Consider the following 16291-nt stretch of genomic DNA (forward strand, 5'->3'; position numbering starts at 1 on the left):
AAACAGCAGACAGGGTGTTCCCATGTATTCTGTTTTAATTTATATTGTCATCTGTATCAGTGACTATGCCGGTCACAGTAGCCGAGCGGTCTAAGGCATGTATTGTCTTCGCTCGCTTGGAAGCCGGGATCGTGGGTCTAATCCCACTCAGGGCATGGATGTTTGTGTGCATTTCTGTGTGTTTGTGTACAGGTAGAGGCCTTGCGACGAGCTCATCACCCGCCCAAGGAGTCCTACCGCATTTCTAAGATCTATTAAACTGAAGTGAAACGGAGAGTTTCATGGAGGTAGGCCTAGGCCCCAGTGAGGGCTGTAGTGCCAATGAAAAAAAAAATAGTGACTATAGATGGGGTTTGGATTAGTGAATAGATTTAGTGACCTCTTACAGGTCATAACTGCAAATAACTGTTAACACTGTTGCTGATATGCACACTACGAGTCACTCCACACTAAGTCTTCTCAGTCTACTTGGTAACAGCTCTCCACAATGGCTGTTCCTCTGCAACACCTTCACTAGACATTTCCTGCTAACAAATCTTATCAATGGAGATTCTTCACCTTCCGTTGCCGACAGGTTAACACACCATGACTGAACCCTCACCTCTTAGCTGCACTGTAGTGCCAGTTATCTTCAATGTATGTCCTCAGCACGGACCACGCAGAAAGCAGCTCCTTTGTTGTAGAGGCATGTTTACTGGACCATTGCATAACAACAGTCGCAGTACAGACCAAATAGAAAATACAGCCTTTCTGTTGTTTCATGCTTGTATTACGTATTAATGGCTTTTTGTATGGCTCCACAGTTCTTGCATGGAGCAGATACACCACAATGTTAAGGATAAAGTGAGATGTTATTTTCTTGGGTGCATGAGTATGAAGCTAACAGATATCACTAACACTGAGTGCCATTTCAGTCGTGTATCATTTTGTTGTGCTATAATAGCCTGTATTTGGGCCAGACATCTAGAGATAATATGATGTAGGAGAGATCTGCCTTCCCTGTCACGATTCTTTGAATGCATGATTATCGTTTGAAATGCGGCTTGGTGTTGCAGAATGACTCGGAAGGCTCATGGTCGTTTTCACCGAGGGAATGATACTGCAGTGGCAATACAGAATTCTACCGTTGTGTCAGGCTACTGTGAAATATGTCAGTTAACCTTTGTAGATCAGAAGAGACATCTTCAGAGTGATCGCCACACACAGTTTATAGGGAACAAAGATAACTTCATCTCATTGGATCAGCTCATCAGTCGAGGGCCGACGATGGAAACTTTCCTTAAGCTTAATGGAGCAAATCAAATAAGGTACTTAGCTCTTTGTGTATCTATATATAATGACCACAATTGTTGTACCTAATAGAAATTAGCTGTAAAATTTGAAGTTCTACAGCTGTTCAAGATACTGGCTGCAGTTTTCTCCAAGGTAAAACATGATCCCCAAAGTTTTTTCTGTGTAGTACAGATTGCTATCATTCTTTATGTTAGCTGTGTATAAGAGTGTCATTAACTTGTTACAGCATTCAGAATTTGTGGACTATGTTTGAGAATGACATCCATTCAACAAATCTGGTATCTGTATTGGTGGAGATACAAGTTCTGTAAGAACAGGCATAGATGAGAACAGTGCACAGTTGAACGTCAGTATAATCAGTGAGCTGAACAGTTTTGTGTCCAGTATTAGAGTTTGGTGTTAACAGTGTTGAGTATTTATATTCAGTTAATACAGAATTCAATAAAAAATGCAAGTTTTCTGTATCACATAGGACTTTCAAGCATTGATGGCCACTGAGTGCTTTTTGTTTTAGATGCTGTCAGTCATTTTGACAAAAAATGTATGTTTCTGTCGTTCTTGTCACGCACCACCCTTTTTTTTATATACAGGCCATTCCAAAGATGTCATAAGAAGCAAACATTGCTGCAACAAATTCCACATGCAGTAAGTTGTGCATCTGTGTTACAGTAGCTTACAACTGCATCAGCACAGAAATAAATTGGAGAATTGATGATCTGCTGTTTGGAGAAAACTGCAACCTGGCAGCACATGTAGCTCTGAAATATCAAACATTTTCTTCTGTGCTGCTCTCAGGAAACTAATATTTTTAAGGCAATGTGCATTTCTGTGATCTCCATTACATATGAATGCAAAGTTATACACTTTTAATTTAATTTTCATTACAGCATAAATTCCCCTTCGACAGCATTGTTATAGTACTCAGTTTGGATATCAGGATTGCAGATGTGACAGCGCATAGTTTAGCAGATACTGTATTTACGCATGTATAGGCCGCACATTTTTTGCCAAAAATTCAAGAGTAAAACTGGGGTGCGGCTTATATTCGAAATATTCGAAATCACACTTCATTTAAAATGTTAAACATTGCCAAATTTTGGAATAATTTCTACTCCTGAAATAAGATTCCAAGAAAATTATTTTTTCTATAATTTCTGTCTGAAAATTGTGCTGCAGTCTATACATGCACGCGGCCTATACATGCGTAAATACGGTAGTTGCCATTGATTTGGAGGCACCTGCTGCCTCCGTCTTTGGAGTAGAAGAGCAGACCGTAGAGGTGGGAGCAACAGGTACCTCCAAAACATTGGTACTTGTCTACCAAACTATATGGTGTCACATCTCAGAAGACTACTCTTGATTTAATTATTCTGTTTACTTAAATTTAAGTAAGTCTATATTTTGAAACGTTCACATACCGATGGTCATATTAGGAGAGGCTTAGACATCAGATGCATAATGCGGGAGTTGACTGTCGCTGTGAACTAAATGGTTGACAGTTTATTGGTGGAACAAGGAAGTCTAGAGAAAATCTAGATCCTTAATCCGACATGTTGTAAGATGGTTGGTGTTTGGTAGTGTTGTTAAGTCTTGTCACCACGGCATGGCAAGCCCACAGGTTGTGGATGGAGCAGAGGACTGTCATGTGTGGATGGTAGGTGCAGATATACTGAATAAGCAGTTAACAGACAACAAGTGGTGGTCCTCTAACTTAGAGATTGAGCTAGAGACTGACAACCCCTCACCATAAAAAGCCTTGTTTAAAAATAAATTGAATGGTAATTTAGAACACGTGATATGCTTTCTCGGAACTTAATCAGGTTCATCATTAAAGTGTAGTATATACAACTCATTTTTGTAAAGGAGTATTACTGCATGCCGTGTGTGTACTGATCATTTGCATAAAATATTTAAAAAATATGGAAGAAAGGTATATACCATACATATATCTTTTGAGTAGAATGCCCTGACAAGCATACTATGTTTGTTGTTCAGTGTTAAAGATTTTTTTCTTGAGTTTCTAAAATTAAAAAGGGAAAACTGTGGTGTTCCATTAAATTTCAGTGAAGTAAGAATGATAGTACACAACAAACATTCGTACATATTTATTTTTACTGTATCAAGGTCTGCATTTACCCGACATCAGCATCATCTGATTGGCTGCAGATGACATCTTAGCACATGAGATCACTAGCTTCTTCTCAGCAACTGGGTAGGTAAACCCTGCGAAGTTTCTACAGCACAGTTTATTTTGTATATCTGCAGTGTCACTTGAAGCCATACGTTTCTCTTTCATTAATTCTCTGGCACAGCATTGAATTGAAATTAGAGGTACATTAAAGCGTATTTTATTAGAACTGAGACCTAATTTTTAATATAAAGTATGCCCTTACTAAATTCTATTTCTACAATAAACTGCTACGGTTGAAATATATTAAGATAGGAAAATATGAGGCTCTGAAGGTGATGGCTATGAAAATTACCAGTATCTGGGATGTGATGCAGTGTAGGGTGATAGACTGTACCAGTTTTTCAGAGGAACCTGCTCCCTCCATCTTCTGCCCTGAGGATGGAGGCACCAAGTTCCTTCAAATCACTGATAATGATCTAGCAGACTACATGGTGTCACATCTTAGAAGACACTATTCTTCATGTGAAGGTAAGAGTAGTTCTTATAATACGCTTTATTTTTTTCTCTGATTGTGTTTGTCTTTTTACCTGGGGTGTTAACGAAGTTAATTTACAGGACATTTCTTTTGTCACTGTCAGCCTTTGTATGTATGGTTGGCCTCCAGACCAAGTTATGTAAGTGACCAATCTTGTTGTATGATGGTGCCGACATCACAGGAGCTGTATGTGTCAGAGGATGCATCTTACGGTTAATCTGTTGATGGTGTTACATGAATCTTGTGAATGCATATTGCCGTAATGGCTCCTGCTCCGGACACTAGCTGTATGCACATTATGTTTCAGGAAGCTGGAATGATGGATATTATTAGATCACAATTTTTCTGTGAAATAATGGAATCTGTACTACAGTTAGTATAGCTCATGATCAGTGATTATGAACTCATGAGTTTTCAGATACACATCTTATATTATGCTAGATTTCTGAAGTGTTATCATTATGGCAGGAAAAATGAAGAGCGTCAGAATATTGGTTTTACGGTTATGGTATGTGATTTATATATAGTGAATTAAATCATTACGTTTGGTCATCTGTTAATTTTAGAATAATTGTTTTGATGTTTAAATGGTACTAGGTTTCAGGTATCAGTTTTCCACTTATTGTAGCACTATGTACTTAACAGATACTAAAGATTTCAGGCAAACTGTTTAAGAAAGCCTCCTGTCTAAATTCTTCCATATCACCATGTTACAGATTATTATGGTGAGACTTGAGGTTCTCATTTTAATGACCTTGAAGACAGCTGTCTTTTTGGATGTTGCATTATGTAATATTATATTTTCAGAAGATATGCTGCTTCGGTCTTCAGGTAAAAGTATGGTACCATTTTTTTCCATGATCAGCTTACTCTTCTATCCTGAATATGGGGGCCGTATGCTGCTCTGAAATGTCAGTAACTATTTACAACACTACACAGTGTCACGTCGAAGGAGACAGTAAATTATCTTACGGTGACACACCTGTGTCCATAACTTCTGGCAGTACTCTTAAGTATTCAGTACATGAAAGTTATCAGGAATAAATTTATTGTCACACATCCTTACCAGGGTTACAATAAACTAAACTGAAACTAAACTCTGTCGTCTTAGTCCACAAGGGAACTGTATGGTTATAATATTAAGCCAAAATATTATGATGTAGCATCTTGTTGCACTTTCCACTTAGTGTCTTTTAGTTTTTTTTACAGTCTCACATGCAGCACTATGTTCTATAAAATTTATTAAAAGGTATTTACTTTAAAAGTTTGTTACTACATGTTTTGACCAGTATGGTCATCATCAGGTGTTAAAATTATTGAGCGAGGAAAGTGCTGTCTTCTTTATGTTAATGTGTAAGTCCCTTGATGCGCATGTGTGTTTTAGTTGGTGGGTTGTATTTCCTCCTGTTGTGTGTTGTGCTGAGTGTCTTGTTTTCGATCAGCACAACACAACACGAGAGAATGCATCCCACCAACTGAAACACGTATGCGCATCGAGGGGTCTTAATGAAGACAACAGTTTCCTTGTTAAATAATTTTAACACCTTATTATGACTGTACTGGTCAAAACATGCAGTGACAAACTTTTAATAAATTTTATAGAACATAGTGTTCCACGTGTATGATGATTTTAAATGTTACAAGTTTTTACCTGTGGTCAGTACCTGACCAATGGTGACAGGGGAAGACCAATGTGCAACCCCATGTGTATGATTTACTGACCTTTTCCTACTAGTCTTGGTCTTGAAGCAACTAACAGTGTTCCATAGTGAAGCACAGTGTGAGTTACTGAAGGGAAAATTGGCATTAGTTTTTTGGAACACTGTTGGTTCAAGACCAAGACTAGTAGGAACAGGTCAGTAAATCATACACATGGGGTTGCACATTGGTCTTCCACTGTGTCTGTTGGTCAGGTTCATTTGTGACAAGCAAGGTGCTGACATAACATTTATAATCATCATACTAAATCTGTTACATTTGCTTGCAATTCTTCATTAACCTATTGTCACCTAACACTGACTGGCCACTGTGTCCAAACAGCCTCCAAGAAGTTTGCATTTAGTGCTAGTATTTTCACTTGTCACTAAAACATGGTAGCCATCACCTCTTCTGTGGCTCTTCTTTCACCAGCGAAAACATAGCAGTGAGATGAATCCGGAACAGTATGGACCTGTCATTTGAATATAGCTGTGGGGGCTGGCAGGGTGACATGTAAGACTATTATTTTGCATAAGGCACCACATTTACTGATTGTAGGATTTCACACTGCTTTTGGTGTTTATTCTCTTCCTGTGTTTTTGCACCATGTGAATGTGGAGTGCGTTGCTGGTGTTTCCGAGGCATATGCTACTTCCATCTCTAGGGACAGCATCTACCTCCAAAATGTTGGCAGCACTGCCATCATGGTGTATGAGACCCAAGTGTAGACTCAGCGCCCAGGAGACAATATGAAATGCACCCAGTTGATGCTGTGTTGTTCACCTCTGCCAGCCCCAGAAATATGACTGGATATTGTTAGGCAGTTTGTAGTGACTATGTGCAGGATGTCAGGTTTAATGTGTAATTAATTTTCCAAGTAGCAAATGCATAATATTGTGAAAAATCTTAATGCATTGCAGGATATATTCTTATAGCTGGAATAAAAGTAAAAATTAATTTATTTAAAACAATGAAGCTGAGATAATAAAAGGGAAACTTTAGACTAATGAAACACTTGAATGGCACTTGTTACAGCCCGTGCCCAGGAGAGTTGAGTGCCCATAGTCGTCGTTCTTTGCGCAGCGTGGTGAAGCTGCATACATTTTCTTTTGATACATCAACCTCCATTTCCTCCCCAACTCTGTGGAAAGAAAGTGAACAACCACTTTCTCCAACATCAAGGAAGCCACCTCCAATTTCCAACACAAATGGACATCATGCCATTCGCTCATCGAGTGTAAAGCCATCACTGGAAGAAAAAGATAAAATGTTGCTGCAACAGAAAGAGAGCTTGGAGGTACTGATAGAATGTTCCTTGATTCCCTGTCTTTCTTGCTTGTTTAATCACCACTTCATGAAGATATGTCAGGAAGTGGAGGTACAGCTCCACACATTGATAGCCACAGCATTAGATGGAAGTGAGTGGTCAGCCCCAGGCCTCAGTCACTTTATCTGTGGGGAAAGAGCCTCTGGTACTTATTGTCTAGGAGGCTGGGTGGATCATAAAGCCGTTCTGGACGCTGTAGAGAAGAGAGAAATTGCTTCCCATCATGGGACCCAAAATATGATTCTTTGGTTCTCCAGCATGCACATTGGTCACTGTACTGACTTGAGTTATGTAATATATTACATATGATGAAAGAAACTGATCCATATGATTGAAATATTTAATATCTGGAGTCTGGGGGAATGTCTGTGAACATTTGTGCTTTTTCCTGTTTGTACAACATCAGCACTGTTACTGATACATAACCTGCCTTTTTGTGGTAATGTCTGAAACAAGGGAGAGTCACTAAATAGGTCACAAATGGATATAAAATGTAAAACATGCAATATTCGATTCTGGGGAAAGAATGTATTTCTTGACATATCATCCACCAACATTGATACACTTGTCCCATTGCTTTACCAGTACATCGAAACCTGCAGCGTGGAAGTCTTTTGACTATTGTCTCAGGCACTTCTGCACCTCCTTTTCAACCTCATCATCAGCGAAACATTTCCCACATTACTTGACCCGCTTGTAAACCGCTTTACTTGACAAACACTTACCACCATAAATATGAAACCTTTCTTTATTATTATTCTTTGCATCGAGTCCTTTTGCCCATAAAAACCGCACAAACAGCGCTGCTCTTCGATAGTACAACTTTTCAAGCATTTTGATTACTGAAACCAGCCTCTGAAGATGTGCATGCATATTTGATACCTAGCCTCATGAATTTGGACTGTGCTGCTACCTAGTGATAAACATAGAAACCCCATTATGTCCATTACAGCTGTAGTACTTCCATTTATGGCATGTTTACTGGCTCATTTTTTAAAGGTCATTTATTTAAACTTTGTCCATCATCTGACTTCTCTTATAAAAACTATATTTTGGAAACTGGTTCTGCTTCCATTGTCAGGTGGACAGGATATCCTTGACGGCATTAGAGTATCTCTACCTAGGGACACAACAGAATAGGACTCTCTCATATTCTTTTCAGTTGAAGTTGTGAATAGAACACATTTCCATAAGTTGTTTTGTATAAAGGACTAAGTCAGTAGACAAAATGCAAATAAATAGCCTTAGATGTTGTGTTACACCATCACCAAATAGTTTTAAATTTATGTAGTGTTTTGCTACTAACTACAGACACGTTAGCAAAAATTATTTTCCTCCAGATTAGGACCACTCTTTGCAGCTAATTCCTCGGTAACTTTATCCTGTCGAGCGACATTTGTTACATGCCCCAGTTTTACAAGAGAACAGCATGGTTGCAGTTTAATTTTTTTATATGTTTGTTCTCATATGAGATTAGAGGCTTCCATGCGGCTCACTGTCAAGATTACAGATCTCTAGGATGTGTCACCATGCATTTCACTGTGGAACTACCAAACAGTACAGAGCCACATCACCAGAGACTGTAAATCTTTGCTTAATTTTTTCTTTTGGACTTTGTCCATTTGTCCATAAGTTACATCAGCAGTAGAGAAACCAGAAATTTAAGTCCAGTTATGGAAACTGTATTGGTGTTAATATTGACTGCAGTTGGATAATTATTTCAGTCACCCTGAGCACTAAGACCACTGCTGAGTCACTTCATGTGCCTGTGATTCTGTTATGGCCCTTCAGAGAGCCCTGACTATAATGCTAGGGCTGAGACCCTCCTGCGTCACCTCTAACCATGCAGAACAGTTCTCTAGTCTGTGCCTAGCCAAAGCTGGCCATTGAGTATGCAGCGGGAGGATTCCAGTTCACATTTTGTACTCATGACATTTTCTGGGAGGCCCATGATGTATAGGTGCTGCCCCTCAGCAGTCCTGATACCAAACTGCTGGACCCCATATACAGAAAAGCTCACATACAAACCATTCATATAGAGGGGACTATAGTTACAGAGTAATTGGAATTAACATATTGTCACGTGACTGAGTGACTGGACAGGTTTTGGGTTAGTAACTTGACTACACTTTACAGATCAGTCACACATAGACTAGTGTCCTCACTCACATCACATTTTAACAGCTTCCACTGGCAGATGTTCCTCTGCTTTGGGGCTCACTTCCTCACAATCTGGAAATTGTGTCATGCCAACCTCATACTCTGACTACCAGCTACAGCTGGTACTTCCTTTAGCTACCAGCTCCTGGCCTCAACTAACTCACAACTCAAAAACTCACTCCTTATGTACATAGCATTAGTGTGGACTGCATAGAAAAAGTTGCTTCCAGCAGTTCCTCCATTGTTACGTGCAGGTGTTACTTGGCGATGGCTCTGATATTGCATGTTTACACAGCTGTTACCTATCTATGGCTTTCTCTGTCTCTCTTATTCTAGCTGTCAGGCTTCATGTCATAGTGTTGTCATGTGTTAGACTGACTTTTGACGGGGTTTGGGATCGGAGTTTGGATTTATTGACCACTTACAGGTCCAAGATAAGTATGACATTGTTGCTAATTTCCAAACTTTACCAATAACTGCACCACACGCTAAACCTTTTCAGTCTGCTTTCACTAGCTGTTTCCCAGCAGTGGATCTTACCAATGGAGATTCTTCAACTGCAACAGTCAGTCTCCTGCACAATTCTGAATTCTTGCTTCATTTGGCCTTATAACCCATTGGCACAGACCAGTGGAAAACACAGCTCTTCTAGCGTTGCTTCAAATGTTTCCGTGGGAACATGTTTGCAAAGGTGTTACCCAGTAACGGCCACAGATTGTTGCTTATTAAAAAATCTGTTGTCTAGCAGTGAATGTTTTTTTGTCGTATGTTTAAGGTCGTTACCCAGTAACAGTTCTACACACTGCAGTATATTTTATTAATTGCTTCCCAAATCCTGTGTACATACTATAGACATTTTTCTGTCAAGTGCCATTTTGTATGCTAAAATTCATTACTGAATACAAATTTTGATAATCTTTGTAATATTGTAATATTTTTGTTGTATTTCATCATGTTTGTAGAACAAATTAAGAGGAATTGAACTATGGAAAATAATATAGTAGGTACTTGATCAATCTGTACCTTTCGGTGTAACATTCTGTTTCACATAGTGTGTTCCATTTGTGTCTTTGAAGAGAAGAAACCTTGCTTTTGGCAAGATTACAGATCACCAAGATGGAAACTAAAATGTCCTGAAAGAGGGTTAAATAATAATAATACTTATTCTTTTATTTTTCTTTTTGCTGTTTGAATATGAAGTACTTTGTGTTGAGGATATACTAGTGAGATGTAACTGTAATATGTTTGCAGGTACGTGTACAGTGCAACGGCATCTGGAGCCATTGCTATGATACTAGGCATGGCGGAATGAAGAGCCCTATATCTGGGAACAGTGTGCGACGTGAGCAGTGGGAAATTCAAGGGGGAGGAGGCGGCAGGCCCCAGCGTGTGAGGCGAGCATCAGCTTCATTTTGCAGCAACTCCTCTCCTTCTCTTCAGCAGCAGCTGTCCCCAACAGGCAGTGACTCAGGTCACCACTTGCGCTCCCGTGGGCAACTCTGGCTTCCCAGCAATCTGCTGGGAACAACTGCAGAAGATGAGGGTAACCCTGCACGAACACGCCTTGGTCACACTTCTGCCGACCCGCAGCCTGCCCGAACCTCTCGAGATATCGCTCTGGCAAGTAATGAAGACAAGGGCAAGACAGGTCCAGTTGTCAAGGAGGAGGTGAAACCTACGTTGTGCAGGAGTGGAAATAGTCAGGTGATTAGAAGGAAACGATTATCGGTGGAGGAGAAACTGATTGAGGACAATAAGGCATATTATAAGTTAGAGTTAAAGAACAGTAAGCTGCGATCAAGTGGGTATTTCCCGAGCCAAAGAGAGATTGAAATGCCATTCAAAACTGAAGTGAAAGAAGAGAAAGTGGAGCCAAGCCTTCTGCAGAAGATATCGAATAGTGTAAAGTGTAACGGGGAACAGGGTCAAGAAGGAACTAAGGTGGAAGAAACAAATTCTGTGAAGTTCCAGAGAGTTAGGAAAAGTGAACTTGCATTACTGAGTGATGAAGCAGAAAGTTTCATGTTCGGTGAACCTGTACGGCGCAACAGCTCTACCGAATTGTCTGAGGAAGAGGAGGAGGAAGAAGAAGAAGAAAGCAAAAGTAAGTTGAATAAGAATTTGAAGAAGGAAAGTGTGGTGGAGGAGTCCAGTGGAAAGCGAGTGTGTGACAGTAAAAAGAGTGTAAAAATAAAGGAAGATGATGGTGTCACGCGAGAGCATCCAAGCATTGCATCTCCTGTGGTACAGTCGAAGATCGATGGTGAAGATGGGAATTCATGTAACATGTTACAGTGCGATGAAAGTTCAGTGTGCTCCATGGACACCTGCAGCCTGGCCAGCAGTTGTGATACAAGCAGTGCAGCTCGGCAAAGGAGGAAAAGGCGAACTCATGCTGAAGCTTTCATACATGACAATCTGGATTATTACAAGTTTGAGATTCCTGGTTCCCGACTTCGTTTTCAAGGAAGCATACTTCCCCCCACTGTGTCTCCTATTGAAAATAAGGCTACCTCTAACAGCAACAGGGACAATACTGAAAGCAAGGATGTGCCAGGTGCGCCAAACTGCTCGAAGACAGATTCGGCTTCTAAGGGGGGGAAAGCCTTGTGTAATGGTGCACACTCCAAAGTTGTGACATGTAGCAATGAAGTAACAAATGAGAAAGAAAAAATTGTTCATAGTGAGGAAGAATCGAAACAGAAGGCTGCTGGAGAAGATGAAAGCAAGATTGGAAAGAAACAGGAGGAGGAGGAGGATGACAGGAAGAAGGAAGAACGGGATGAACCAAACGTAAGAGAAGCTGTGGAAAATGAGTTACCAGCAGCCATGGAGAGACTTCATTTCTCATTTGAAGTTGTTCCACAAAGTGAACCCTGGTATCAGACATACACGCGGCAGGATGAAGGGCAGGAATTTTATGCATATTCTTGTATGAGTGACTCCTGTTACTGGAAACCGTTTCTGTTACCATATGAAATGCCTTCAGCTGAAGGTCTTGCATCTGGCAGCGGTTGTCCGGGAGGTGGAGCAGGACCTTGTGGTTTCATAAGAAAAAGGCGTAATAGGTTTGCTCACTTGGTGGACAAAAAGCCTAGGAAGTCTCCTAGATGTCATGCTTCAACTTTAGCAATTCTCTCAAGTCTGATGCATCACAGAAGAAGAAAAGAACCAGGTAAACTCAAAGAAGGGACACATAGATCTGAAACAGCTGCTGTCAACTCTGCTGAAGAGGACAGTTCTAGCAGAGATGCACCAGGTATTACTGTAAGTGCACCCGATGCATCCCCTGCCACATCTCCTGTGGCTGCTCTGTCACAGCCTGTGGCGGTGGAACCAGCAGTGAATTCAGACTTCAAGTCAGAATCCAGTGCAGACCTTCATGAGACTGCAAGAAATATAGACAAGATGCTCAGTTTGGGAAGTGAAGGAGAAGAAGTTAGTGGCAGTGACCTTGATGCAAGTGGCGATGAATCAAAACTGGAGACGAATATGTCCCAAAAGCTTATTGATAATAAGAATCGTAAACCACATTCTGTGAAGAAAAACGTTCAGCATCAGAATAGGAAGTGGCCTGCTTCTAAAGCAAAAAAGTTAGATTTCCACTTGATTAAACAGCATGAAATACTGGAGATAGATCCCACAGTGTTAGATGAGCTGACTGTTGAGCATTCGGTGGTAAACCCGCTTGAACACAATGAACATCGATGTCGTGGTGGACCTAAAGTGGATGTTGTGACTCTCCTAGAGGAGTTTTCCTCATGTCAGTGCATGGAAGAGCCTGCAGTAATTAACAAGGACCCCACAGGATGCCTGAGTAACTTATCGCTTCTGGGTGAATCATCATGCAACAGTTCAGAATGTGGAGCTTCATCAACGTGCGAGACCATAACCTTCTCAGATGGTCCTGACGGAAGGATCATGCGAATACGTGGGAGGAAGAGGAAGCGAAAGAAAAACCTTACAGGATGGCCAGCAGATAAACAGAGAGGAAAGAGAAGACTAATAAGTAAATTAAATAGGGTTGATGAGAGTGTCGTGTCAAGTGATGCAAGCGGGAAGTGTGTGAATGTCTCAAATAAATTGTACTCATCAGCTGAAGAAAATATTGCAACTGCAAGTGGAGTGAATGAAGATTGTGGTGGTAGAATTGAGGAAGGCACAGTTGAGACCGTGGAGTGTTACAATAAGTCTGACAGAAGGTCTGACAGACTAGAAGTGTATAAGGAAGGTCATGGAGGCAAAGTGGTTAAAAGTTCTGCCAGTGAACCTTCAGTTATCCAGGAAAAGCGAGTGTCTGCTCTGTCAAGGACAGGCAGTTTGGATTCAGGTGGTGGTCACAGTTTGTTGGAGTACCAGCCATGTGTCAGGGTCACCAAGATACCAGATATCGCTGGTGTTACGGTAGCCAGTTTGCCAGTGTCATCCTCCTCATCATACTTGATTGCTGGGATTTCCAACAATCGTCGACTACGAAGCTCTACCCTGTCTTCCTCACCCCCCAGTACTTCTCTTCCTGTTTCAAAAAAGGGTCTCTCACTGTCAAGTGACATCTTGAAAAGGCCTATTGCGTCATTTCAAGCCAACAGAAGAGCATCTCTACGCAAAAGTCTACCCCGTTCGGGCATGCATTGGAGCACCTGGTCTGACCGGAAGCGGAGGTGATCGTGACATGCCATCCCCTGCAAATCATTCTTTGTGTTCATTTTTTAAAATATTTCATTAAATTATATCTATAAATATAGAACATAAAGAGAGCGAACAAACAGGGCTGAAATGAACTGAATAGAGGAGGCAGAAGCCATGCTGCTTTTAGGAATAAATACATCTCAGTGTGCATGTCTCAACGTAAAGTTTCGACATTTTTAAATGTCCACATGCTGTTGTATAATGATAATTGGAATTATTAATGAATCAATATGAATTGAGATGTTCTAGAGTACATCTTAAACAAAATTGATAGAGATGTGGTAGGAGTTACTATTCTTCAGTGAAAAGAGGTATGAAGAGTTCTTTTTCTGGGATGGAATGCTGTGCTGTCCATTGAAAGTCAACATTTCAGAGAAATATTGTTGCATATTGCCTATGTAATGCGACATATAGATTCACACAGGTCTTGGATTTGGCGAATATGTTTATTGAACACTCACTTTTACGCTAGCGAGTACAGTTATTATCACTTTCAGTATCAAATGCAAATTGAACTGTTCTTGGCAACTTATAGAACTCAACTGTCTGTCTGGTACATTCAACCCCCTTAAATAGGCCTTTTGCAGACTGCTTATGGAACACATTTCTCAACAGTTTGGTTTTCCCATTGTCATACAACGCTTCAAACAATTTGTTGCAACCGTGGAAACTCATTGTTAGAATTCCAATGCTGCATTCCATTCCGCTATCTAGGAAATGTTATTCATTGACCAGCAGTGAATGCTGTAATATGCTCCGTAGTCCGGCTTTTGGGCAGCACATCACAATATGTTGCCTCCATGTCAAGCCAAACAAGAAACTACCCTGAAGACAGAGGTGACAAGTTCCAACAAAACAGTTGACTTTCAACGGACTACAAGAAAGAACTCTTCATAACCACTGCTGTAAGAACCTCATAGCCTACCGAAGTACGTTACATACTGTTCAGATCTTTGCTTTGCAGGCCAGTGAGATAGGAAAAATGTGAGGGAGAAAACATGGAAGTGACATGTTACTGAAATGAATTAGTAGCTTTTCGCGTATCAGTGGAAGTTAAGGTATATCTTCTTCAAAAGCATATACTTGTTAGTTGCAGCTCCATGTAAAACTGCTCAGTCTGTGCTTCACACGTCTATGACAGTTTATGCACAGACCAGCCACCAAATGCCATAGTAGCAGGAGATTTAAATTCCTTGTTCCTGGATGAAATATACTAACCATTTAAAGTCCAGTGGCCATGGCCGCGACACAGCTCAAGTGGTAGTCGCTGGCTTCCCACTGTGGCGACCTGGGTTCGATCGCTGGTCTGGTCAAGTTGGATTTGTGGTGGACAAAGCGGTGCTGGGGCGGGTTTTCTCCGAGTACTTTGGTTTCCACTGCCGATCTTCATTGCACCAAATTCTCCATCATCATAATCACATGGGGCAGGCTACAATAGGCCAATCAGTGGCTGCTGTGTCGAGTGGACCCAGTTGGACTCCACCCCCCACTCAGCTAATTTTAAAAAAAGTCCAGTGGCTCCTATATGTTCCACTTATTTCAACATACTGTTAATTGTTAATGACTAGACAAGGGGTTTGGACTGATTTTTCAATTTAATGAGCCTGTTACTTATAACTACAAATAATAACACACTCGCTAATCTACAGAATATAGGAGTAACTACAGCTGCAACCAACTGCTTTTTCTTCATTACTCATTGCATGGTAGCTGCTTTTTAACAGTGGGGATTCCCTTTATGGCTTCTGTGCTCAACAGCTCCTGTCCTCACTGGCTCGTGGCTGCTAACCACAGTCCTCTTGGTCAGTCAGGTGATTTATTGCTGGCCTTTGCCAAGACGGTCATTCTTGTTTTCACTCAGTCCTTATATAACTTCAGGTCGAACCCAATATAGAATGCTGCCTCCAGCAGGTCCTTTATTGTTTTATGTGTACTCCCTGGCCATGGGAACGTGTTTACTGAGCCATTGCCTAGCAGTGGTCATCTCCACAGCACCTCTCTGGTTCCACTATTCCAGTTTTCCAATCTCTCATCACAATAGTAAACTCAACATTCTGCCCAAAGAATGTATTTGTGTATTATAGTATATAGTACTTACAGTAACCACTGTTTGTTTCCCTAAAGAGAATTAATCTCTTAATGTTTGTAATGGAGGTGTAATGTGTTTTCTGAGAGGCACAGACTGGATTTTTATGCATTCTTTAGAAGAAATTTGGTCTTTAAAGGGTTAAATCAGAATTTGCTTTTATTCCTGTCTGTGGCAAGAGGTTGTGTTACCAAGTAAACCATTGCATAGACTAGATTTCTTGCAAGGGCAAAGTTCAGAACAGTATATAAACACTCTCATATACACATATCTTGGTTACTGAGTAGTGATATTTTCCAATCTCTTGTGTTGAGGGCATGCACACATTTCATTTCATTTTTATTATCATTCAACAATCCATACATACAGGTA

The 16291-nt window shown here is 40.6% G+C and overlaps 1 protein-coding gene across 1 annotated transcript in view; it reads left to right on the forward strand.

The window, feature by feature from the left end:
- Nucleotides 1-15168, forward strand: part of LOC111875031 — a 28480-nt gene extending 13312 nt beyond the window's left edge. Inside the window, exons 7-9 of the mRNA XM_023871050.2 lie at nt 1056-1307; nt 6693-6954; nt 10396-15168. Of these exons, the coding sequence (XP_023726818.1) occupies nt 1056-1307; nt 6693-6954; nt 10396-13809 (3928 nt within the window). The 3' untranslated portion in view covers nt 13810-15168. The remainder of the gene's footprint in view (nt 1-1055; nt 1308-6692; nt 6955-10395) is intronic.
- The last annotated feature ends 1123 nt before the right edge of the window (nt 15169-16291 follow it).

The sequence above is a fragment of the Cryptotermes secundus genome, unplaced genomic scaffold (assembly GCF_002891405.2).
Source record: "Cryptotermes secundus unplaced genomic scaffold, Csec_1.0 scaffold1228, whole genome shotgun sequence".
Classification (NCBI taxonomy): domain Eukaryota; kingdom Metazoa; phylum Arthropoda; class Insecta; order Blattodea; family Kalotermitidae; genus Cryptotermes; species Cryptotermes secundus.